The 25,945-nt window shown below is 39.4% G+C and overlaps 2 protein-coding genes across 2 annotated transcripts; both read right to left on the bottom strand.

Annotated features, from left to right (window-relative positions):
* Nucleotides 1-3,897: 3,897 nt before the first annotated feature.
* LOC139126970 (acetylcholinesterase-like) lies at nucleotides 3,898-11,390 on the bottom strand. Its single transcript, XM_070692891.1, has 8 exons — nucleotides 10,832-11,390; nucleotides 10,447-10,609; nucleotides 9,791-9,868; nucleotides 9,554-9,672; nucleotides 8,075-8,248; nucleotides 6,528-7,171; nucleotides 5,756-5,931; nucleotides 3,898-5,105 (listed from the first exon to the last, which is right to left on the bottom strand). The coding sequence occupies exons 1-8, from the start codon at nucleotides 11,180-11,182 to the stop codon at nucleotides 4,951-4,953; spliced, it is 1,860 nt and encodes a 619-aa protein (XP_070548992.1). The 5' UTR covers nucleotides 11,183-11,390; the 3' UTR covers nucleotides 3,898-4,950.
* Nucleotides 11,391-12,747: 1,357 nt separating this feature from the next.
* Nucleotides 12,748-25,508, bottom strand: LOC139129347 (cholinesterase 2-like). The gene is made up of 7 exons (XM_070694980.1): nucleotides 25,433-25,508; nucleotides 20,032-20,109; nucleotides 19,636-19,754; nucleotides 18,606-18,779; nucleotides 14,279-14,863; nucleotides 13,439-13,613; nucleotides 12,748-12,911 (listed from the first exon to the last, which is right to left on the bottom strand). Exons 1-7 carry the CDS (start codon nucleotides 25,506-25,508, stop codon nucleotides 12,748-12,750), a joined length of 1,371 nt encoding a protein of 456 aa, XP_070551081.1.
* Between the last annotated feature and the right edge of the window lie 437 nt (nucleotides 25,509-25,945).

Genomic DNA, 25,945 nt, shown 5'->3' with positions numbered 1-25,945 from the left:
TGTAAAACGCTGATAGCATACACGATGGAAGCCCGCCCGATCTCGGCATTCAGCGCTTACCTGCAGTGCTATTTCCTGCTCCAAACCATCAGAATCCTTCCATACTTCAGTACATTGAAGTAATTTAGCCCATGATTTATCCGTGAAGGAATAAACAGGCTCATTTCTTTTCGTCTTCGCGACGTGGCATACACACTGCATATTGGCAAGGGCGGCCATCTTGTACGTCTATATAACGCATTGTTTGATTGGATCACGCGATTGAAATGTCATCGCAGCCACCAATGAAAACGTTTGTTGCTCCCGACAAACAAACTAATGACCTTTTACCCCTATTTGCATCTACTTCGTTTTATGGGACTTTTTGGTTTAATTCTACGCCCCACTCAGGCAAAGGAGGTTGAAAAATTTGTTTTCTATATCTTTTGGGCAAGTATTTGTCATTTCAATCGTTTATAACCTCCAAATTCGATTTAGTTCCATTTTGAAACGATAGATCTGGTCGGGCCATGGACTAGTAATAGTTGGGCCACTTACAATAAATATCAAAACAATAAATTTAAGCTATATAGTAAGTAAGGCAGACAGTCTCGTAGTTCTTGGGGTGAAAGTGATGGCCCAAAGACCTTGCAAGGTTTTGGGTTGCTATAAATAATTCATAGTGACGTCAGGTTATAAATATTCATGACAAGGTAGGCAGACTTTTTATCACGGCGTGCAGTTATTCTCTATTACACTGATTACGAAAGTTTTATCCCAAGGATATTCAACACGGCAACTTTGGGACTCATTGCACTCCAAATCAGGTATCAACTTGATTGAGTGGGACTGAATACCATGTATGCTCGGAACATTGAGGCTCGGTCATGGACTACTCATCATTACATCGTGTAGTATGAGTGTTATGTCGGTGTCAGTTTTAATTTCCTGAGAATTTTCTGCATGCCCGAACAAGAAAACCTCCCTTAGAAAGAGCATAGAGCTAAATACCGGCTGCAAATCAAGATCGTTTCTTATGATAAACAAACAATGCCCTGACACGTTTATATAATATATTACGTAACTGACAATACAATACCTAATCTTAAACAAGGCGTCACTTTCGTTCACAAGATAACGGTCCTCCACAACAATAATGACGTTATAAACGTTCTCTATTCTACTGTCTATGCTTTATCCATGGTCCATCTATCACATACAGCGGCCGTGCTCTATACAAAACTATCAAGCGCCCCTATCGCCTTGAAACATACTTTCTGCGCTTGGCATCTGGACACGGACGCGCTAAGGGACTGGTCAGTTTCTTCGGCCGGGGGGGTGGATTATTTTTTGCCGACGTCAAAAAGTGGCTGACCCCCCTGCTCCAAATTTTGAAAACAGGGTGACCCCCCAATTCCAAATTTTGAAAACAGGGTGACCCCCCCCCCGCGCGACAATGGTAAAAAAAAGGTGTACATAAATTATATATATATATATATATATATATATATATATATATATATATATATATATATCATTCTGTGTTTTAATGAAATTGTTGACATGTCAGTTGTGAGATAGGAATATATATATATATATATATATATATATATATATATATATATATATATATATATATATATATATATATATATATATCATTCTGTGTTTTAATGAAATTGTTGACATGTCAGTTGTGAGATAGGAATTTCAAAGTGTCAATCTTAAAGTTTTAATACAGTACATTTTGAATGAGCTGTGAATGTGTTTCACACTTTCTATGCTTAACAAGATGTCCTGAACTGTTGTACAGAAATGGATGTCAATCATTAATATCAAAGAGGAAAAAGCAGTAAATCAAAAACTTTGATGGGTGTTAATACTTGCCAGCCATCCAATTAAATCTCCTGAGGAGCCTTAGAGAGGTATTTTAGCCAAATCTCATGTGTGCAGAGTCTGAGATGACCTTTTCTTATAACATTGAAACTATAAAAGCACAGCTAATAATGAGAAAACTGCCTTTTTTTACTGTTATTTTAGTCATAAAATAGCATCTTTCTACAGAAAAAACTGAGACACAAAGGAAAATAATTGCATCAATGAGAACGGAAGATATCTTGTCATTTTTCTATCTCTAAAATAAGTCACAGTATCAATTGTGAAATATTTGTGCATGTTGCTTTCTCATACTGCATTTTCACAGAGAAAACAGAAAAGTATCAAGAATTTGTCATCATTTTCATATGAACTGCAGATTTCATAATGGTACACTTTCACTTAGCTAACATCAAGATATCTCTGACATATATCTCTGATTTATTAAAGTATGCCGCCCGAAGGGCGCGCCGAAAAATATGACACATCCTGATATCTCTGATATACATGTCTTGTATATTAAAGTCATGCACCAGAAGGGCGTGCTGAAAAATGTCTGATATATTAAAGTAATGTGCTCAAAGGGCACTCTTAAAAATATTAAACATACAGATATCTCTGATATATGTATGCCTGATATGTTAATGTCGGGTGTGCTGAAAAATATGTGTGATTATTAAACTTATGCGCCCGAAGGGCGCGCCGAAAAATGCAACTGAATGATGAAATTTGTGGCTTACACGATGCATTTTAGGCAATGATGAGCCTGTGTCAAAATTCAAAAACACAATGACCCCGCTATTGGGCATTTCAAAAACATGGTGACCCCCTCCCTATCACCAAAGTCACAACATGGTGACCCACCCCATGAATCCACCGCCCCCCCCCCAGGCCGAAGAAACTGACCAGTCCCTAACGGTGAAACTTGGCATTCGTAATCCAAATACACCCCCACATATATTGAAGTACTGGCACCAGTACAGGGACGGTGAGTCTCTAGCTATCAGCGGTGATACAGCCACAAGTCTTCTGGTTCTTCTGCCGCCATGGCAAAAATTCGAAATAATCCTCCATTGGTAACTATTAATGATTCGAGAAAAATATGTGTGGATCGCCATTATGAAGTCCCAAGGTATACATCTCCAGTGTATGACGTCATCTGTTACTTGTGTTGCTGAATGTAGGTAGGTAGGTAGGCAGGCAGGCAGGCAGGCAGGCAGGTAGGTAGGTAGGTAGGTATGAATGTATGTATGTATGTATGTATGTATGTATGTATGTATGTATGTATGTATGTATGTATGTATGTATGTATGTATGTATGTATGTATGTATGTATGTATGTATGTATGTGTGTATATATGCATGTAGTGTATGTATGTATCTACCTATGTGTAGAAAGAGACAGCGAGCCAAAAGGGAATTGTAATACCACTCTGTTCGTCATTCAGTCAACAACATGTCTGGCAACATTCTTGCGCATGAGCAGTGGAATCAAATTCAATCAAATTCAACGGGAACATTGTCAATCTTTTATTTGAAGATTTTTTGGACATGAGTGTGGATCAACGGCGCGTAATCAAGGCCAAAATCCGAACTCCCATTTTGGCATCTTAGTCGCTTCAAATTCCGAACTCTAATTTTTTGACCAACTCATATTTTGGACTAATTTCCATTTCAAAGTTTGGACTAACTCCCATTTCAGCAGACTGGACAAACTACCACTAACGTGGACACGAACTAACTCGATGTCGTCCATGTTCAAAATAAATTTCCAAAACCATGTGTTGGGACTCCCTAACAAAGTGATAAGTAGCTTCTTGTATTATATCATTTTGGTAAATAGCATTTGCCAAACGTTAAGCTTATTTCTGGCGTGTGTTCGCTGGCTGGTGTTATGGGGGGACCTAAATGAGTAGTCCAAAACGGGAATTACTCCAAAATTAGGGTTAGTCAAAAATGGGAGTTCGAAAGTTGAAAATGCTACTACTACAAGTCCAAAATGGGAGTTCGGATTTTGACCTTGATTATAATACACGCCACAGTAGGGTCGTATAGATGACGTCATGACCGGTACACCCTTGATTATTGTGATGATCTAATTACATCAATCGTGACAGCGCCACCACAGTAAAACGGTGTAGCGATTTTGCCATTTTCATCGGGATCATCGTACTCCTCTGTTTGATAAAGAAACGATGAATTCAAATAGCTACAATAGGGGGTCACCTATGAGACGAATAAAATTATGTTAGCTAAAATGAGTGTTTATAGGCTTCGTGCCTTTGAGCTGACTGTAGTTATAAAGTGATATAATCAATTGCTTTTGCAGTATCAGGCTGAATAAAGAAACAGATTTACGACATCGATGTAAGTCGTAACTCTATATCTGAAAGATGAGTAATCGATAGTTTTATTGGGTAGTAAACTGATAAAAGATCTGAATGAAATTTTGATCATTGATGGATGAAAGAGTCAAGGGACATAATGACGCATGGAACCACTGTTGCGAGTGGCACCGTGTTGTACTGAAGTGATAAACACCAAACAATCGATACAGCTGATTGAATACTAAGGTAGTATCGCGTCGAAACTGAAACACTTTAAAATTGTTCTCCAACTTGATCAAGGACAGTTTCAGCCGCCCATACTCTTACCAAATCAATAATAAAAATCAAGGGGCTACCATGCAAATGTTGGTACTAGAGAAACAAATTACCAAACATTTACCGATATTGTAAATAAATATTGCCCGTCATCCCTGAGAAAATAAATTCGATTTTTCACAAAACTAAAACATTTGAAACTTTTCTTACTCAAAGAGCTTCACAATGGACCCTAACAAGCCCAGAAAAGTAAAGTAAAAATTTTACAGTCTGCATATCTGTCCTGACAGCACCGTACCATTATGGTACACTGTTGAGACAAAATTTCCGTTTTCACAGGGCTTCCATTTTTCATTTCAATTTCATACGGCTTCAATTTTTTTTAAATATTAATTAACATTCCCTATTGCACACGCTCCGTGAACATGAGTCGAAGAAGTCCAAGAAATTACGTCTTAATGAATTTGAACTTCAGATTGAATGACAGATGTGTTCAGATGATATATTCCGGAGAAACAGGCATCACGAGGAGACTGGGTAACAGTAATAATGCACAAATGCCATAGACTGTGACCTTGACCGTGTGAACAGCGCCGTCAGTGCATTCTGATGTTTGCACGTTGTCTTCTTCATTTGGCGTCTCTTCTTCTGTTGGAGAAAATGATGAAAAAACTGAAAATAACGACAACTCCAACGGTTATTTGTTATTGGTGCAGACTATAACTAGGTATTATGCACTGAAACATACGATTGCTTTCCTGATAATGTTTTGGAATGGGTTAGATTCATGTATGATTTCGTCTTATAGTTACACAAACAGAGAAATCACACTAAGTCTTACTTCACACACCCTTCTCGATAAACATGTTGAAATATAAGTGTTCTTCCAAGTCTTGTACTGTACTCGATATGAATTCTAATCCAAATTTGACAACTTCTCAACAATATCATTGGACATCATTCACAAAAAAGGGTTGCGCAACAAAGTTGAACATCGGGCAAAGCGAATTGATTATGGGTGTGCAGGAAATTGTTTTTTATAGATGATGATATTTTCTTCATCGATTGTCCGAATATCTTACCAGAATATTTGTTGAAAAAATTGCGATGATTTTCATTGCTTTATTTTGGTTTCATTTACTTTCAAGTTGCCCAATTAGTAATGTTTCTGTTCGAAGCAAAATATTATATAAAATGGCGTGACAATCGAGGAAGTCATAATGCCTATGGACAAGGCGTCCAATGATATTTTTAAAAATACATACTGCAATTCACATTGCATTTTGTTCCTGACAAACCTGCGCGATTTTCAACCTTTGGTATGAAGTCATTCCATAAAGCACACTCCCTCGCCTTCAACGCTCGTTTGTTTTCCATCGTCAGCGACAGTTCTTTGTACTCTAATCCGGGTACTTCGAACCGTGGCCAATCAGCCAAGGATGAGTTCGCCTCGCTTTCAGGTAAATTTGGATTGCTGTAAGATACAAAGAACGTGCATTGAGAAGAAATAAGAATGTTCTTGTTAATGCTAAAGCCATTCACAGACAGGTTCCACAAATCATTATTGGTAATGTAATGCCTTCGAGTTTGAATTTTACTCAAAATGTATGTGCAACACGCTTAACCAACATACAGAATAATTCAGTTATCATATTAAGACACTCTTTCATTATTGTATTCTCAGATAACCTGCAACTTAATAAAACTTGTTTGGAGGCATTGGGTAAAATCTGCTCGCTATTGCACCCGCTCTCCTCACAACAACTTCCATATTTTACAATCCCACAAGGGAAACTTTCACTGGCCCTCTGCTGCCCTTTCCAAACACTAACAAGATCTATTAAAAATGCCGCAATTTTTTTATCTCATTTGTTGATGGAGTTTGCGAACAAACAATGCGCACTTCTTCAAAATTGTAAAAATGTCCAACCAGGTTTACCCGCCCGCCAATACACGCAGTGTATAGAAACATAGGAAGACCGCGATTGCGAGCATAGATAGACAGCTATTGAGATGTTGGTCCGGGTTGTTTCTTAATGCAGTAAGTCATATTCTGATGTAAAACCTTACCCTGTCTTGGCAAAGTTTGTCCAATACCGTATGATGTTGCGCGACATGGCTACCTCATCTGCAGGCATTGTCCAATTCCGCACTGGGCTGAAGTGCAATCCGAATACAAAGGGGATGTCTTCTCCGTGGCCGGCCCTCATCCACGGGATCCCAGTCATCAAGGTAGCGGGTACGTGCGTCATGTGATACACGTACACGTTGGCGCCGGACTGCGCGTACGCACGGGCAGACAGATCGGAAGGGCAGACGAATGTGTGGTCACCTTGCATTTGACTGTAGGCTCCTGCATAATTGGCATCGTCTGAATCGGCGTCTTCCCACGGAACGTAGGTTAATTTAATGGCGTCTAGAATGGTGGGGTTGGACTTGAACGAGCCGAACAAAAAGGCACTGAAATATTGCTCGTATACAGCTCTGCTAAGAGTGACTTCCGACGACTTTATTTGCTTGGGAACAAGATAGGCCAAGAATAGCGTGCCTTCGTCAGCGTTAGCTCCGATCAGAATGTCAATACCTGTCTTTTTTATAGTTCCTGGGTTCCGAAGATCGCTGGGTAAAACAGTGATTAACTGACCATCAAAGTACGGTGCGTAGGGGTTTGCGGCAATGTCTGGGTCAATTCCGGGGATGGTCGCAAGCACACCCTGAAAAATTGATAAAGACTTGAAGTATACAGTATTGAAACAATAACGCCCAGGGACGCTGAGTTTACCTATTCTGAATAAGTTGTACAGTTTTAGTAAGTCTGTGTACCAGTAAAATTTGTTTTGACAAAACTTATTGCCTTTCAGCAAAATACGGGTAAAGGTGACCACCATTATGAAAATACACGAGTTACCGATGACATGCCACAATTAAACGTTTTAGTGTGAGTATGTGTGTGTATTCTTGTATGTAGTGCGTATACGCACTATGGCAAACGTAGCGTATATGTTTTATGTGTATATGCGTCTGTACATAAGTAGATAAACCATGTGTATCTGTGTATACACGCACAGTGTATGTATCTGTCTATTTGCATACGTATCCATGTTTATGTGTCTATTATGACTGTATGTGTCTGTGCATGTAAAACACACATATGTGCTTGTAAAAAGAGTTCGACGCCATCTTAGCAAATGAGAAATTCATTTTGGAATAAAAATAAATAATCAACGTTTTCAATAATGATGACCATACCTCAAGTTTCACATTTCACAGTAGGTGCACTATAGCAAACAGCGGCTAAATTAACTATACTTGCTTCGGGGAAGGTCAACAAGACAATTTCGACAAACGTTCATTAGAGATGTTTTTGTACATGCAGAAATAGGCTCCTTTGTTTTCGGACATTTTGAAAATAAGTGAATTCAACTAGGAAAGCGGTTAATGAGTACGATCTCTCCGATTTCCTCGCTAATAACAAAACTTTTCCCGTCAGCTGGTATAAAGAAAACAGAAGTTGGCTGGTTCGGCACGAAACCATTCATGAATATGATTTTTCATTAAATTCTTTTCTTAATCTGCCAATGATCTCATAATTGTCTCATGAATTACTTTATCATTACCTCTTCAGGATTGAGTATTGGTGTGAACTCTTTAGCCGGCACTGTACGGAGACATCGGACCAAGTCCTCAGTGTTGTCTTGCTGGCATCCAAACATGTTACCTATACCGTATGCTAGAGTTGCTTGACCTTCTGCATCGACATGTGGGCCACCGAACATAGATGACGTTCCACTCTAAATGCAACGAAGCGAAAAGTAAAAAAAAAATTCACTGTCTTCAAATGGTCAAAATTTAACAAACCGTAACCTCCATTCGAATATCAAATAAATAAAGAGCGGCGTCTTGGAAGCTTTACGCAAATTGGCTTGCTAAAATTCTCTGTTTCAGTGAATTATTTCGAAACAGCCAATCAGCAGCTTAATAACCCCTTTTCAGGCTCCCTCAGTTAACTTAAAGGGAAACAGTCGTCGGAAATGCGCCTGCGCGAGTTTCTTGTTTACAAACAATGTATTTCGTGCACGATATCTAGATGCACCTCATCAGCATAGCTGCAACATTTAAATTACACGATGAAGATTATGAAAGACATGTTTTAAGTTTCATCAATAACCATTGCACCTTGGATACAGTGTTTGCATTGGTCGTATGGGTCCCATACGACCTTTAAGCTCAGTTCCGACGACTATATCTCTTTAAGGTAGCATGCGCCTTGAAAATGAAAGACTTAAACTTTTGCTCAAACTTTCCTCATCAAGGAATCTTTCAGCAATTCTCTTCCAAATTCAAGAATAAAATACGGGGGTTACCATGCAAATTTTGATACCAAACAAACCCAAATCACCTAAGATTTACCGATATTTGAAATTGAGGGTGACTGCCATTCCTGTGTTAACTCTATGGTGAAAATCAAAATTTTCGATTCTTAAAAGACTAGTAAGACGTTGATTTTTTTTTCTTGTACCAAGAGCTTCAAAATGAATCCCAACAAGTGGTAGGTCAGTAAAGAATTGTAAAAATTTGAGAGTTCGAATATCTTCCCCGGGGTGAATTGTACCATGAATAATGACAATGTACAAATCACATAGAGGCCTAACCTTCAAAGATGCTACACAAGTAATGAAGCTTAAGTTACAAAATATGATTACTTGACTTGTGTAATGGAATTATTTTATGTTAATCTCCATTTTACATCATGTTGCTCATATTTACGTAAGATGTTTCAATGATATGAGTGAGGGGAGGGAGAGAAGGAGGGAGGAGGAGAGTGTGTGTGTGTGTGTGTGTGTTTGGTCTGTTGGTGTCCTTGTGGTTTATTCAAATTCTACACCTATGTCTGTCTATTTCTTACTGTGCAAAACTGACAATTTGGCGAACTTGCCGATTTTTTTTGTTGGTCTCGAAAGAACAGACATACACACAACTTAATCCGTGTAAGGGCAGATACAAATACTCTCAACACTGTACTATTGTGTCACGGTTCCTAATGCCATCTGCAGGCAGTCGAAGGGATTCCTCTAGGAAGTCATGTTACGCCTTACCTGCATAATAGCTCGGTGGAAAAGTCCTTCACTCATTGGAGACAACAGCATATGTTCAACGCTTGTAGACCCTGCACTCTCACCAAATATAGTCACTTTATTGGCATCTCCTCCGAATGCTGTCCAAACAAACGAAGGGACAATTATGGTTCAACGTAATTTATTGATCGGAGCATATATAGACAGGAAACAATAGATGTGTTTATGAGTTTGAGTATAGAAGACTATTTTCATTACCTGCAATGTTTTCCTTCACCCACTTCAAGGCAGCGATCTGATCCAACAGGCCGTAGTTTCCGGGGGCGTGTTTATCACCTGTTTGGGCAGATCAGTTAAAACTTTGGAGAGGTGATACGTAAATACGCTTCAAATGAGTATATATGTATTGTTCAGTAATTTTAAGGTTCCAGTTTCGAGGGCAATCTCGAATAATGATGATCTTAACGACGTTAACAAACAAGAACCATTGTTGCTGTTGTTGTTCATTCATTATGTATGTATGTATGTATGTATGTATGTATGTATGTATGTATGTATGTATGTATGTATGTATGTATGTATGTATGTATGTATGTATGTATGTATGTATGTATGTATGTATGTATGTATGTACGTACGTACGTACGTACGTACGTGTACGTACGTACGTATGTATGTGTGCGTGCATGCATGTAGTATGTATGTATGTGTGTGTGTGTATATGTATGTGTATTCAATAAGCCGTTCTTGACATATCACGCCAACAGGCAGGCAGGCAGACAGACAGACAGACAGACAGACAGACAGACAAGCAGACAGACAAGCAGATAGACAGACCGACATTGCTGCAACTTTAGCTTACTTGTATGAACATAAGAGCTAACAAGGAATGAATGTATCTCTGATTGACCAACCTGTAGCGAAGAATCCGAAAACACCGAGACGATAGTTGAAAGACACGACGATGACCTCTCCGATCGCTGCCAACACCGTACCGTCGTACAGACCACCGTTCGTCCCGGAACCAAGGATCAAAGCACCGCCATGGATCCACACCATCACCGGTAAATTGCTGGACTGGGATTTAAGATTGTTATGTTTGGAAAAAGTAGTGAGCGCCAACGTGACGGGGAACAAAACCATGGGAAGTGAAAGCCGACGTGCTAGCAGGCACTTACAGTGAAAAGGAATGGATTCAAGTCTGTGACGTGAAAAAGTAAGAACCAAATGTCTATATTTCAACAACCCTTTTCATGCATCTTGAAGAGCAAGACAAATTAAACACGTTGAACAACTTACATTTGTCACCGGTGCAAACACATTCAAATACAAGCAATCTTCGTTCACTCGCTCCCAAAACGAGTAGTACGGTGCAGTGGACTGAACACAAGCGAACCCGACTTCTGTAGCGTTATACACGCCTCCCCAGGGGGCTACTGGCTGTGGGGGTCGAAATCTCAGGTCTCCGACAGGCGGCGCGGCGTACGGTATTCCCTTGAAAACGTTGAGTGTCCTGGTGATATCGACGTCTTTGTGTGAGAATTCTACCGACCTGCCGACAAGAGTTCCGCTACTTACATTGACTGTTGGGTTGTCAGCGACAACGTAGCTGAAGACGACTAACAACACGACAATTTCTGACACAGTCATAACGATCGGTTTGCAACTATTGTATTCCGTTGCGCGCTAGTGTGACAATATTATGCTTATAACGCAAAGTAATATTATAGTTGCGCCACAAACTCTACTAATTCCTCGATGACTGCCCATCGAAGTGATTTTCAAGTGATTACTGGTCCTACGCCAGTCGTTCAGCGAACGACCAACGGCGGAGACTAAGCGAAGTACATACGTCCTAAATTCTCACGTGTCTGGCGTCAGAGTCTGGTCTGCAAGCAATCTCATAACTCTTTTACTTAATACATTACGTAACTGTCAATACAATACTCAATCTTAAACAAGGCGTCACTTTCGTTCACCGGCTCACGGTCCTCCACAACGGTCTTGATATTAACTCAGTCCATCCCGGGCTGCGCCCCCTATCGCACAATATTTCTATGCTTCGCAACTGGTTGCGGGATGCTCTTGACCAAAAATATTCAGTTAATTAAAATTTAGCGTTCATGATTGGAAAATGCACACATACTGAAATACAAGTAACTTTCGAACTGCGGCGCGCGTCCCTGTTCGGATCAGCGGCAGCCGCACAACTATATCCACGGGTATTCCTGATACACCTACTCATCATATCTAAATTCCAGGTTGTACTAGTAGTCCCGTATTGGCAACTGTGTTTCATACCTTATTTCATTCGATAGAAACACATCTGTGGGTCGCAGAAAGTGATGAATACGTAATTCTAAAGTATTCCTCAATGGTGTATTACGTCATCTGTTACATGCATGTATGTATGTAGGTAGGTAGGTAGGTAGGTAGGTAGGTAGGTAGGTAGGTAGGTAGGTAGGTAGGTAGGTAGGTAGAAGGTAGGTAGGTACGTATGTATGCTTTGACGCATAGATCCTTTCTCGAGGGTATATATATATATAGAATAAACATTTGTAATTCTGTCAAAGCAACATGCATGCACATAATCAGAAATTATACCAAATTCCTTAAGGAAAATTGACGATTGGTAATATGGATCTATTACCTACTCACTAACAGTAATATTTACGTGAGTGGCCATTCTAAAACAAGTTCGCTACAATACAAATTTGACGTTACAGAACACTCCATCATAAGGTATGAACGACACAATCTTAAGATAGATGAAGGCGAACGGATACAGACTTTTTATCAACCTTATGTTGCTTTCACAAAAATATTTACTCGAATGTAAAGTGCACAAATGTAGTTTCTGAGAAGAAAGGTAATTCAACGTAGTACCTAAAAATATCTGTAATATTTTTGTAGATGTAAAACTTGCGCACCCTAATTCTGACCATTCCTTACATAATATGGCGACGCATCGCCTTTTGAGCGGCACAACACTGAATGACTGTGAGTACGCATGAACATATTAAAGTTTAAAGTTTGTCACGATTTACCCCCGGAAGAGTAAGCTTATATGATGAGGACATAAAAGCACAACAACAAATAAAGTCCCAGCACAAGTAACACTAGTATTATTCGCTGATACTATTACTGAAATAATTAAAAGAAAAATTCTACGTCAGTATTTGGGAAAAATGTCGGACGCAGATAATGTAAGGACTTCAGAGAGTCTGTGAGATCAACAATGCAGTCACGTGGATTGATACCATCAATGCTACGCTCCTGATGTGTGCTGATAATCTGACTACGCCAATAGCGCCACCACTGCAAACAGGTATATCGATGTTGCCATCTTCGCCAGAATAGTCGTCGTCCTCCTCCTCCTCTGTTTGATAAACAAACAAACAAACAAACAAACGAACAAACGAACAAACAAACAAACAAACAGAAAGTAAACATACAAACAATATATCAAAGAGCCACATTTACCGGTTACCTATGAGATGCAATTCAAAAGAATAAATCGAGAGTTCACAGGTATTTGCCTTTCAGCTGACAATAGCTGTACTATAAGATAGTCTTGGTTTTTTCTTCTCAGACTTTTTTCTATATCTACAACACCTTTGACAAATATGAAATTGAAATGTCAAAATGTTTTTGTCTTTCAAGTGTCTATCGGCATGATGTCTCAAAAAATGAACTAAATTGTTTTGTCGTTAGTTTTCAGTTAGAAGATGTGGCAATGATAGTGTGCATCTTCTCAGTGTCCGAGCCATGAACTACTGTTACAGTGTATGGAGTCAAGGTTTAATGGCAATATAATAGGACAGAATTTAACATTCTTAGGTCGATGTATTATTCTGGAAGAAGTCAAGTTTTTGCGGTGTTTAAGTCATGACATTGTACACAAACCTTCGCGATTTTCAACCTTTGGTATAAAGTCATTCCATAAAGCACACTCCCTCGCCTTCAACGCTCGTTGTTTTCCATCGTCAGCGACAGTTCTTTGTACTCTAATCCGGGTACTTCGAACCGTGGCCAATCCGCCAATGGCGATGTTGTTCCATTGTCGGACAAGTTTGGATTGCTGAGTGTAATTAGAAAGATTCAAAGAGTGCGACGTTTAAGCTTTTTTTAATGTAGTTCCGAAAGGCACGGACATGTAGTGAGTTAACCTAAACCATTAAAGATCGATGACATTTTGAGTATGGGCACGTAGACCATATCACCTTACAATTTTTACTTAAAACTTGTACTCATGATCTACTATGAATCCTAGTAAAATTTATACAATTATGGTAGCGATAGACATCATTGGCAGTTATCTCTCTCTCTCTCTCTCTCTCTCTCTCTCTCTCTCTCTCTCTCTCTCTCTCTCTCTCTCTCTTCCTCTCTCTCTCTTCATCAATAAAGTGTCATGAAATATGTTACACATTTAGGCTACTCTGGACAGAGTAAACCATTTTATTAATGATATTTATTAATGGCAGAACTGTCTGAACCAAAAGGAGACAGAGACAGAGACAGACAGAGAGAGACACAGAGAGAGAGAGAACAGAACAATGCGGAAAAAACTAATCCATGCAATCTTGCATTTTAAATTTGCTTTGGAGTAAAAATGTCAATTAGCTCTCAATGAAGCAACATCATTTTGCCATAGACGCTGTGGTTAGCAGAAGTTATATTCATGTGGCCTTACCCTGTCTTGGCAAAATTTGTCCAATATCGCATAACGTTGAGTGACATGAATACCTCATCTGGGGTCATTGTCCAATTCCACACCGGGTTGAGGCTCAATCCGAATACAAACGGGATGCCTTCGCCGTGGGCGGCATTCATCCATTTGATCCCATAAAGTGAAGAAGAAGGCGAGTGGGTCATGTGATAGTAGACGTTGGCGCCAAGGTTAGAATACGCGCGCGCAGAGCTCTCTGCAGGGCACACTTGCTGACAGTCTCCGTACATTTGGTTGAACGCCTCGGCGTAATTGGTGTCGTCGAAATCCACGTCCGCCCAGGGCACGTACGTGAGTTTGATGGCGTCCTGGATGGTTGGGCTCTGCTTGACCGAATCCGACATGAAGGCAAGGTACAACATTTCGTATTCTGCGCTCGTCATCCTGACGTCATCGGCGGCGACCTGGTGTGGAAATATAAACACTAGGAACAAAGTTCCCTCGTCCGCATTGGCGCCGATCATAATGTCGACGTCGGTCTTGTCGATTGCTCCCTCGTCGAGTAGATCTTCAGGTAGACCAGTAATGAAGCGTCCATCAACCACAGGTGTGAAGGAAGTGGAACCAATCGCCGGTTCATCTCCAGGAGCGTCGGGGAGAACCTATGTACATCAAGAGATGACGAGATAATGAATCACAATAGGACAGTTTTATCAAGCCAAATCTACTTTTTGGACCTATAACTTTCTTCCTCTTTTTGTCAATTAATTGTTCAAGATAGTATCATCCCTGATGTCATTCATTGTCTTTGAATTTTGACCATTTATAATTCTTTTTATAAAAGAAGATCCGTGCATGCTGTTCGTTATCTTTTGCCACGGAATATTTTCGGAAAACTACATTTTATCGTTGGAAACCACTTTAAAATATTATTTTAAGTTTGCCGAATGCATGCTCGAATATACACTAGCTAGTTTTACTGACGTTCGATTCGCAAGCAGTGTTAATGCTACCAGTCTTGTTAGAGCGCCACCATCGGGCCATCATTTAATTTATGTGCGGCAATTTCATTCTTTTAAACATGCACAGTCACCTGTTCCAATTTAGCCACAGTTACCATGGAAAGAGAAAATCTAGCCAATCACAGATTTTAAGCGGGTGGCCGCTTTTTAAAAACAGCGCCCTCACATCGGCATTTTTAATACCAAGGAATGCCCCTTTGACCATATATGGGCATAATTTAAATTACAGGTGACTGTATACCTTTAACCATGCACCTTTACCTGCGTGATTCTTTCTTTAATATGTTTTTAAGACAGAGGGCGCCCTTTGCAGGGCCAAACCTAGCATCTCCCAGCGCGCTGAGAGCGTTCAGTTATTAAATTCGGGGGCGGGCCGGCAAAATCTAGACGAGGGGGGTTCACCTGAAATTTGAAAACTTCAAGGGGGGGGGGGGGAGGTCATGTATATTTCAAACAGCATAGAGAGGGATTCACTTAATTTTCATAGGTATCCATCCCATTAAAAGCAGTTTCAGTGTTCAAAAATGATCTGGGAGGGCAACTTCACACATCGTTTTCTACCTTTGTTAGTGACGCGGTATATTGAATCTATTAATGTGGTTTTAAGATATGGAGACACATGCGCGAGACACCGGTGAAACGATAGTGCTTTGACCGTGGCCCTGGTCAAGTGATCTGGGTCCTCAGGAAAACCGGTTATATGTTAGAGTGATTCGTCTTAACGGTGTTTCTGAACCAAAGTGCGGTTCCTTATCAGTCGCTCGAATTGTTTTTTCCCCCCACATGTTAGTTTGATGATAGCGATTGTTCATCAAATAGATATGCTAGTATGGTTATGTTGTGGTCTGAACTTTGAGTGGTTTGTTGGTCAGACTGTTCGTGTTCATCTGTATACTCGTATTGAGTTTTTTTCCTCGAACGATCATATATTTTATGTTTTATTCCGTTTATATGCTATAATGAATAGGATGATGTTGTAATCCATGAATTTGGCAGCAGCACAAGTGATGTAGAACTTTTGAACCTTCCGAGACACAGTATACAGTGAATACAAGTTCTGGAAAAAAGAGCAGGATCTTAGAAAAATCTCTTTTCCACCGATGGTATATTGTGTCTAGTCACCGGTAATGGCCAGTGTTATCATTCAAAATTGGAGCAATACTTACTCAAACATTACGGAGGGGGGTGATCATGAAATTTTTGTAACCTTATAAGAGGGATAATCAATTTTGGGGCAGTGGTGGGGTGAGTTCACTTATTTTGACTAATGCAAAGAAGATCTTGCCAGCCAACCCCACCAATAATAACTGAACGCTCCCTTGTTTTTTAAAACATGCTCGCACCATTATATCGACATTTCGTCTGTTCATCGGGAAGTGGTTGAGGGGTATAGCCCCACCTGACCTTTGACCTACCAGTAAACTTTAGCTAAGTATATTTATCGGTATAAGTAACAAAAATTCGGCTGCCATTCAAAAGCCCTTCTTTATGCAAAATCGTGAGGTACTAAAGTCAGGGTCATTTCGCAACAACGTCTTTGGTGAAAGAGAGAATTCAATGGCGTGGCTATTGTAACCCAAGTACCATCAAACAGACTTGTTCGCAAATATCAACCTCTTTCAGGTACAATAAAATATTATGCAATAAACAAATGCACTCCTGTAGTTCAGAGAGAGAGAGCGCCAAAATCGGAAGCATTGGTTGCGAGTACGCACTGGTAGGAGTATTGTTAAGTAGTGCGCGCCTCCAAATTGATGGACTTAATTAAACGTTTGCTGCAACTTTCCGTAAGGATACTCTATACTGTTTCCTTTCAATATCAAAACAAAACTAAGGGGCCACCTTGCAACATTCTGTATTAAAGATACACGTTACTAATATTTCCCGACACTTAAAATGCAAAAGGTCGTCATCCATTTTCTATTTCGGGGAGGGAGTTGATTTTTTAGATTTTTACCGAAAGTAAGGCGGTGAAAATCGTATTAACTCCATGAGCGTCAAATAAGCCCCAAAAGGAGCACAACACTATTGTCAACGTTTAAGAGTTCCGATACGTGTCCCCGAGGCACTGTCTATCTAAATACTGACAGTATATAAAGTGACTTTTAGTGAGATCGATTCTGTTGTGCATTTAGAACAAACCTTTGAGTATAAACTTTGCATTTGTTCTAAAGTTTTTCTTTGTGTTTTTTTGAAACGTTTTAGCCAGAGTTTGATCAGTGAGAACATATTGATAACACAAAAAACACAACATTATGGAAAGTTTGACCAAGATTGACCACGTGAACGGTTCCCGATTTCACCGCATAGCGAAAATTAGTACATGGCTTCCATTATTTCTTGACCCCGTGTTTCACCCTCACGATCATATACTACATTTGACACCACAGGAAGAGTGAATTGACGGCTTGATATCGAAATTGTTTACGCTGAAAGTTCCCCCCTCCCCCCCCCACATTGAGTGGTATAGCCCATACTGTGGAATTGCAATAAGCGATATCGTCGCCATCACCTATTATGCAACAGCGACGTGACTGTCATGTCGAGAAGTAAGATACTTCGATCGTAATTCATTTTACCATTGCTTTCAGATGTCTGAACGAAAATACCCATGAGGGAGCCGTCATTATTTACGGCCTGGGGGTCGGAAAAATTTCATCGGATACTCGAGTAACCCCCTACTAACCATGATTAATTTTGAGTAACCGCCTTTCTAAGTCATAAATTTCGAGTTATCCCTCCCCCACCAAACTTATTAGGGTAGTGAATTACAAATGCATGTATTTGTGAAATTTTCAAAAAACAGCAATAGTAAAGACCTTTTAAATCCTTATGTACCTTGTTAGATTATCATCGGGGGGGGGGAACACGCGAGAGGCCGAGGGGGAAGTGTCAGAGGGGGCTGTCCCCTATAATGTTTGGAAATTTTTGAGAAATTAATGATGTGTGCTATGGTGCAGTCTGGTGCAATCTGAGATGTATTTTCAATTCGTCTTTCACTAGTAAAACTGTCAGACCACCTTAAGGGGGAGAGCACGAGAGGGGGATACCCCCTCTCGCATCGAAAATTTTGAGAAATTGATGTGTGCAATGGTGCAGTCTGAGATGTTTCAATTTATTTCGCACAAAAATTGAGTAACCCCCCTTCTTCCTCTCCACATTTTGAGCAACCCCCTTTGAAGTTTTCAATTTTTTGAGTGACCCCCTTTCACATTCCTCCGACCCCCAGGCCGTAAATAATGACGGTTCCCTGAGCTCTATGTAATTTTCCTGGTCTGAACATAGTTTTTACTAATTTGCCACGCAAAGAACGGAATTTGCAGTCCAAGACGTGATATCGGCCAAAAGGGGAGTTTACCAATAACACCTGAACATTGCGTACCTCTGGCGTTTCAAGTTTATCTGCAATATCATTAGCTGGCACAGTACGGAGACACTGAACCAAGGCTTCAGTGTTGTCTTGCTCACACCCAAGTAGTCGGCCAAGACCGTACGCTAGCGTTGCTTGCCCGGGCATATCATCACGTGGCCCGTCAAGAAGTCTCGCTGTTCCGCTCTGTTGATAAGGAGACACAATATGGTTAAAATTCTTCATATTCAAATGAACTCTTGTGCATTCTATATGTACTTGAGGTCACCTTATTGAAAATACCCCTTCCTACCCAAATCGATGAACCCAGAAGAGAAATCATAAAAATATGACATTAAACTGGTCCAATAATCATTTCCATTCAAGGTAATACATTACCAGGTCCATGGGACATTTGAGATTTACAAATTTAAGTAGCCACTGATAGTTAGTGGTGGTAGCAGGTGTCCGGAATGGGTAAGCGTACCCTGCTAGCATGCTACACCCGTCAGGATTGGTCCCAAAATTGTCTTAATATTGTATGAAGTGATACAGTATATGAATCACTGTATAAGTCAAAGCCGGGAATGCTGTTGCTAGTCATTTGAGTGACCGAGGTGTCATATTAGGCCACTATGTCATCATATCGACAGAACTTTTTGAAAGTCTTCACTGGTGGAATTCATTACAATTATATTTAAGAGGTCTCCATGTGGTCAAGTCAGTTAAAAAGATGTCTGGGACATGCTTGGGTTTACTGAGCGATAACAACTTTAATCAGGTTTGTGTGATATCGACTGCAGAAGTTGGTACCAAACTGGCAAGCATTTATCATCCCGCAAAATGTACGCTGTGAAGTACAATAGTAATATCTTTATTTTCTTAAAAATTTAACGAAACGTTACATCAAATTGTCATGATGGCCCAGCCAGTTGCCAGTAAAAAATATAGATGCATGAACAAAAAGAAAAATGACCCTCTTCTATACCATACAGATGAGATTTGATGACAAATTTCAAACCTTTCTGTTTTCGAGGAGAGTCTCACTTTACGACATTCTTACCTGTAAAATGGCACGTTGGAACAGCCCATCACTCATTGGTGACAATAACAAATAATCCACGCTCGCTGACCCGGCGCTCTCACCGAATATTGTCACTCTGTTTGCATCCCCTCCAAAAGCTGTCAATAAAATAAACAACTGGTTGAGCTTTGTGTGTTACGACAACTGAGTCGACACAAAATGATGTCAACACAGAACACAGACTGTGGAATACTTTATTTTCGCTATTTTCACTGAACCTTCTTTCCGCTAAAATAAAATCTAAGTGAAAATTTAATTTTATATACTTCGCACGTAGTCAGACTAGACAAAGTGGAAATGAGATTACAATGAAACATTGAAAATCTGTTTTCAGCTAAAATGCATTCTAGTGAAAATAAATAGTCAACATTTTACCTGCTATGTTTTCTTTCACCCAATTCAAGGCAGCCAATCGATCCAGGAAAGCGTAGTTTCCAGGGGCGTTGTCGTCACCTGTTGTGTACAAGTATAATTGGATTGCCTTCAGCAAAGTCTGAGTTCGCGTTGGTTGCTCTTTTCACATTTTTGCCAATTTTGGAGGATTATTTGGATCATGCATGAGTTCCTTTCGTGGAACTGAAGATTATATGATACTTTCTTTTTGCTGACTTTTTTCATTATTTTTATTTTGTATATCAATGGCAACTTCTTATTCTACTCCCAAAAGAATGTTGGAACACCCACTATTTAGCTTGTCAACTTGGCGTCTATATGTGTAAAATGCATTGTTATTGTTTACATTTGAATTCTAGTCCGGACCAGAAGTCAGTTTTCACCAACTTGAATGACAATACAGTTTACACATGTACAGGCTGAGTTGACAAGCTGACTTCTGTGTACATTAACATGCCTTAACATTAACATGAATTATGGTTCAGATTCAAAAAAAGTGGTGAAAAAATTATCAAATGTTTAGTATTACTGGCCGTTTAAGATGAGACACGCTTAAAGAAAGTATCTTATTCAGCAAGGAATGAAAGTTCGTGTTCAACAATATTAGGGAACACAAAATTACACAGAAATTGGCCATGCCCGCCATTTTTTTGTGTGTACCCTGTCGATAAAAATTAAATTTTGGATGTTGACGAAAACTAGGTTTTCTTTGTAATCTTCGAAGTGAGGCTACACAATCAGCGAAGAATTGCAAAACATATAGCGTTCTAATATGTCCTGGAAATCGATAGTAACTCAGTTCTTTGTTATTTGCGTCAAACAGAAAAAAGTATCTCCTCAGATTGCTAATGTAAAGTCGAGAAATATATATCAACAATCTTCATCAATAGACAAACATCGAACATCACTTTACTTGTTCTTGTAACTATTCAGTCAATTTATCGATGCCTTGTAAGTTCTAAAAAACGGATATAAGTTTTTCAAGATGCCATAGCGAAAGTTGTGGTATGGCACACACTTTTCACTGTGAAATAAATGTCTTTGAACTTTCAGCCTTAAAAAAAAAACCCACATATTTTGGAGTGATTAGCGTTTTTTTTTTTGTCCCTTTGGCTGCTTTTTGTACTGAATATTCTCCCAAACGGTTAGATTTGGTTAAATAATTCGGAGGCTGCTTGCTATACGTAAATAACACTTTGGTGAGAGCTTTTCGTGCTCATTTACGCGCGCTCTTTGAAAGACTCTGATAAGTATCCCGTCAGGCAGGAGAACAAGGCAGGATGGTACATAGACAGACAGACAGACAGACAGACAGACAGACAGACAGACAGACAAACAGACAGACAGATAAACGGACGAAAAGAGACATCGGCAAACAAATGCAAAGTGGACAGATTGTTGTCTCTCCTGTATGATATCGAGAGTGATTGTTGGCTGTATTCTGTTGAACCGCGACCTGTTCCGCGTCGATGTGTACAGTCTAGTGCCCTGACCAATTTCTACCGCTGGCAGCGCTGCCCAGGAAAATATTTTCGTGGGTAGCGCAGCCAGCGGTAGTAATGGTAAACACTCGCCACTGGTCAGTATTTGCATAAGAATAGGAATGTCTGGCGTACCTGCTTCAGAGCAGCCCAACCTTTCTTGTGGAAAACTCTTGATAATATCCAGTTACAGCCATTCTCGTCAATATTTGAACTGTAATTCATTGATGATTTTCATCACTGATGCGGTTCTACCTTACACTTTGCAGCATTCACTCTCGATTTGTGTTCGTTCTCAAAGTTGAGTTGTGATATTTTAGTGCACCGTTTTGCAAAATTAGTAGTAAAATTGGTAAATTCTAACACCACTTTCATCTTTTGTAGGTAAAAAATTCGTATCATAATTCTGTCAGTCAAATTATTTAAGTCCTTAACCTGGTACACAACTTAATTCAATTTAGAATTTTACTCTGGAAGTTTAAAGTTCTCAGTGCTATAGATTTTCCATGTTGATTAAAGGTCAAAGAAACAGCAGTGTTAATGATAATGTGCTTAAACTCTGACACGAAGACGTGTCGATATAGCTACCCATCTGAGTATGCCTTCAGCAAACAGGGTATATACTATACAGGAAATGTCAAAACTATCTTCATTATGTGCATGAAGTTGCCGAGGGTCTGTGGACCCGTCAAAGAGATTGAACTCATAGCAAATCATTTTGTGACAACCGCTAATGAAAATCTAAAGCATTGTAACATTGACATCCCAGATTTGTCTCCTGGCCTCTCCCCTATGGACTCCTGCTCCAAAGCTTATTGTCTCCATCAAAAAGATCATATGCATACTCCATGTAAAACTCACTTTCCGCTTCGACAACAGTGTATAACACGTGACTCAGAGGCCGGGTTCTGATAATTGTATCTGGCCATAGAGTCGGTCACAGTACTCAAAACCACCCTTATTTGAGTTGTTTTACTTCACCTTGCTTTCAAATAACGCATCTTGCATGTGGCAAGTCTAGACTGCGTCTGTGCAGACAATACCGACTGAAATATGACTTACTGCAATGCAACTGCGCAGTCACAAGAAAAGATTCCCAGGGTACATAAGAGGTTTTTGCGTGCTATATAGTGTGACTGCCCTGTTCGTGAAAAAATATTTCATACACCCCGAAGCAGACTGAGAAATGTCGGGTTTTTTCAATGGCAGATCGACTTCGGGGAGGTCTTAGGGCACTTAGGTGTGGCTGTGTATGAATTCATACTGCAGTCTGATTACAACCAACTGTATGAGAAGATTGATCGACTTCAAGGTTTTCACTGGTGAATACGACGCGTTATCATCTCAGGTTTAAGGTAGGGTTCAGTCCCTTAACACAGCAGAAACATAATAATATACAGCACAGTCGACAAGTCTCTTAATATTGAACAGACAACTTTAATATGTCAAACACAATATTCCCATTTGCGAAGCTAAAACTCATCTTCCGACGGGTGAAGCACTCATTTTCAGCTCAGACGTCAGAAACGATGAACTGATCGGATTAATCAATCAGAGAGGACGCGGTCGCCGTACGGTGTCAGGCGCGTGTCATCCTACCCCCGTTGCAAACTTTGCCCTTTTCTCCGGAACTACACCTTAGAAACTTTTCATGTTTGATGTGCGACTCACTTGAGAAGACCAAACTTGGATTTACGAAGAAAATTTGAACATAACACGATAGGAACTATTTTTGAGCATTGGTTCAAATTTATCAAAATTGTTTGGTGCCTTATTGCTAAAGTTGCATTTATTACAAATTACCTGTAAAATCATGTTTATTTCGAAAAAAAAAGAAAAGTAGATGACCTTACATTTGCTGAAACAAACATTAATACGATATCCAATTATCCCAAATAAGTTTCAATCGTGTTACATGTAAATTGTTCGGTCGACTTTTGTCATATTTGGGCAAACACTTGATCGGATGTCACTGACATGACAGCTTTCTAATTTGACATTCGACAGCTCTCTCCGGGATATCCCTGTTGAATGAACATGCATAAATTTCGACTACATTCTTTGCTAAACATGTTCTTTTTCTCTCTTTAACTTCGCCCAACATCCGGGTCCAAGAGTAATCGAACTTGGTTCGTACGTTCCGACAGACAACGCCATCCCTTTATTGAATGTAGAACTTTTGTCCTACGCAAGTTAGTTTTCCTTTTCACATGCAATGGGCCGTTGGAACATTCCTACAAATATTTGAGTGATCGACTAATTAGAAAAGCCATGTAATATTCACATAAAAATATTCTAAATATTAAAAGTTATCAAAATACATAATGCTTGCCTACTAGTTTCTCGATCATGCAAGCTAAATCAATATATTTTAAATTAAAACCTAGTTCTGTATGAATGCAAATAATCAGCTAAATTCTAAACTTACAATGTGATGCATTGTTCTCTTTCTTGCAAAGTAGTACGCCAACAAAGTTCAGATTCCGTAGGATGTTACATTTCCAAGGAAGTGTTCGAGCGTCTGGGAGACTTGCTGACCGAACAACATGAGCGTGCAGATGTTGTGATATCAATAGGACTGAAAACATTTTCTCACGTCAATACATGTATGGCGACAATGTTCGAAGAGCCATGCATTTGATAGCTGACATTTTTGACAAAAACCAACTAGTGCCACCAAAGTGGATTACCTCTATATGCAAAAACAAGACGACAAGAGGTCATATATGAAAACTAAACTAGCACGGAAGGCTAAAAATAATCGTAAAAGGGTATAAGATGAACCGTTAAAGGAGGAAATTCGCAGTTTAATTTTATCGCCACAAGCGTCAAACTCCTCTAATTTTAGCATCGACGTGGCAAACCAATCATCGTCCCTGTGACGTCAGAGGAGGACTACTTCATCAAGGAATACTTCCCCGATAATCGGAAGCATATGGTATTCGATATGCGCGATGGTTCTGATTTATTAGTTGATAGAATTGTACAAGCGTTCAGGAATTATGCGATGTATGCGAAGAATGCATCTGAAGTAAAGGATATTATGAAGGAGACAGTGTTGAGAAAGATCGATGAAATAGATTCAGAGTTATTTGACAAAGTCACAAAGTACATACCAGACTCATTAACAAATCAATCAACATCTTGCCATCATATAGAATCTTCACAAGGAGGTGGGTGGGAACATTTTGTTCGTTTTTTTTCACGTATACGATATTTTTATCGAAGTTTTGCCTGTATCCTGCTTGGTTCATTTCGGAAAGTTTTAAGAATCGAGGCAAACAGGCACAACGGTAGATGTCAAAATATATGCGTTTTTCTGAATGTTTTTTATGCCCAATTTATGGTAAGTTATCAAGGGTTACCGACACGAACTCATCATGCAGAAATGGATTGCTTTAATTGAGTACCCTAGGTTTGTATTCGATGCCATGGAAGCACATTTATATTTATGTAAATTAATATTCTTCGGTACACTGTGCCGCCTTAGTAATGCTTCAATCTGCAAAAAGTTTTTTCTATCGTCTCTTAGAATTCAAAATTTCTAAGTAACGGTTGAAAATCAAAGAGGCTGGTATGATACGATTTATCATGTTTTTTGTTTGGATTCTATTTGTCAGGATATTTTCCTACCAAAGCAATCTAGAAATCAACTATTACAGACGCCATCTATGAAAGAGAAAACACTCTTGGGAGAGACAGAGTTGAAAACAATGCGGAACTCTATTTCTTCTATAAATTGCGTTCAAAAATGAACCTGTCTTTTTATACCGCTTTGTAAAACGTTTCCTCAGTTCAGATTGAGAGATGCTTACGTTTATCCTAAATTTAGGTCTTGTCAAACTTGGAGACAATGCACCGTCCCCCATTGTATCGGAGGTACAAGTAATATGCTAACTTACCAACATGCTTTGGTACAGAAACCGAGAGAAATCGCCTTTGGTCTAAAGTGGTTGATGGTGTAAGTGTTCCTTTCATTGTAAACCCTTGTAATTTGGATGATGAAAACTTTGTTTCAGCTCTACTTGGTAATAGGCAAATCATAAATTATTTTCGGCGAGAAGAAAAAGATAATTACTCGTTAAAACTGTCTTGAAATTTTTGTCCTCCTGTCGATTTTTTTCTCTCATTTCTTGAATGACTTTTCCTTTTCACAGTTCTGTGAGTCTTTGTGATTTGTAAAAGTTATGTTGCTGGAACATTTCCTTAATAAGGAGATATGAAGAAACAACAACAACAACAACAACAACAACAACAACTACTACAGCCCACTCACTCTCTCATTCACTGAATTATACTTAATCTTGCTTCCTAACTTTCTATTTCATTCAGAAATATGAGTTCCAACTTCTGGTATATCAGATGTCAACACTTCTCGTTCGACTTTAGAAAGCCACGATGTGATTGCCAACATC

Source organism: Ptychodera flava, chromosome 3 (assembly GCF_041260155.1).
Source record: "Ptychodera flava strain L36383 chromosome 3, AS_Pfla_20210202, whole genome shotgun sequence".
NCBI classification, from domain to species: Eukaryota; Metazoa; Hemichordata; class Enteropneusta; family Ptychoderidae; genus Ptychodera; species Ptychodera flava.
Note: the sequence above shows the minus strand (reverse complement) of the source record. Positions and strands in the feature narration are given on the sequence as shown.

Excerpts from the sequence above, each read along its gene's own strand:
- LOC139126970 (XM_070692891.1), bottom strand. The coding sequence starts at position 11,182 with ATGACTGTGTCAGAAATTGTCGTGTTGTTAGTCGTCTTCAGCTACGTT. Across the intron at positions 9,869-10,446 it reads TTTCGGATTCTTCGCTACAG|GTGATAAACACGCCCCCGGA; the intron begins GTTGGTCAATCA and ends CTGCCCAAACAG. Across the intron at positions 9,673-9,790 it reads GGTGAAGGAAAACATTGCAG|CATTCGGAGGAGATGCCAAT; the intron begins GTAATGAAAATA and ends TTGTTTGGACAG.
- LOC139129347 (XM_070694980.1), bottom strand. The coding sequence starts at position 25,508 with ATGAAAGGAACACTTACACCATCAACCACTTTAGACCAAAGGCGATTT. Across the intron at positions 19,755-20,031 it reads GGTGAAAGAAAACATAGCAG|CTTTTGGAGGGGATGCAAAC; the intron begins GTAAAATGTTGA and ends TTTTATTGACAG. Across the intron at positions 18,780-19,635 it reads TCCAACGTGCCATTTTACAG|AGCGGAACAGCGAGACTTCT; the intron begins GTAAGAATGTCG and ends CCTTATCAACAG.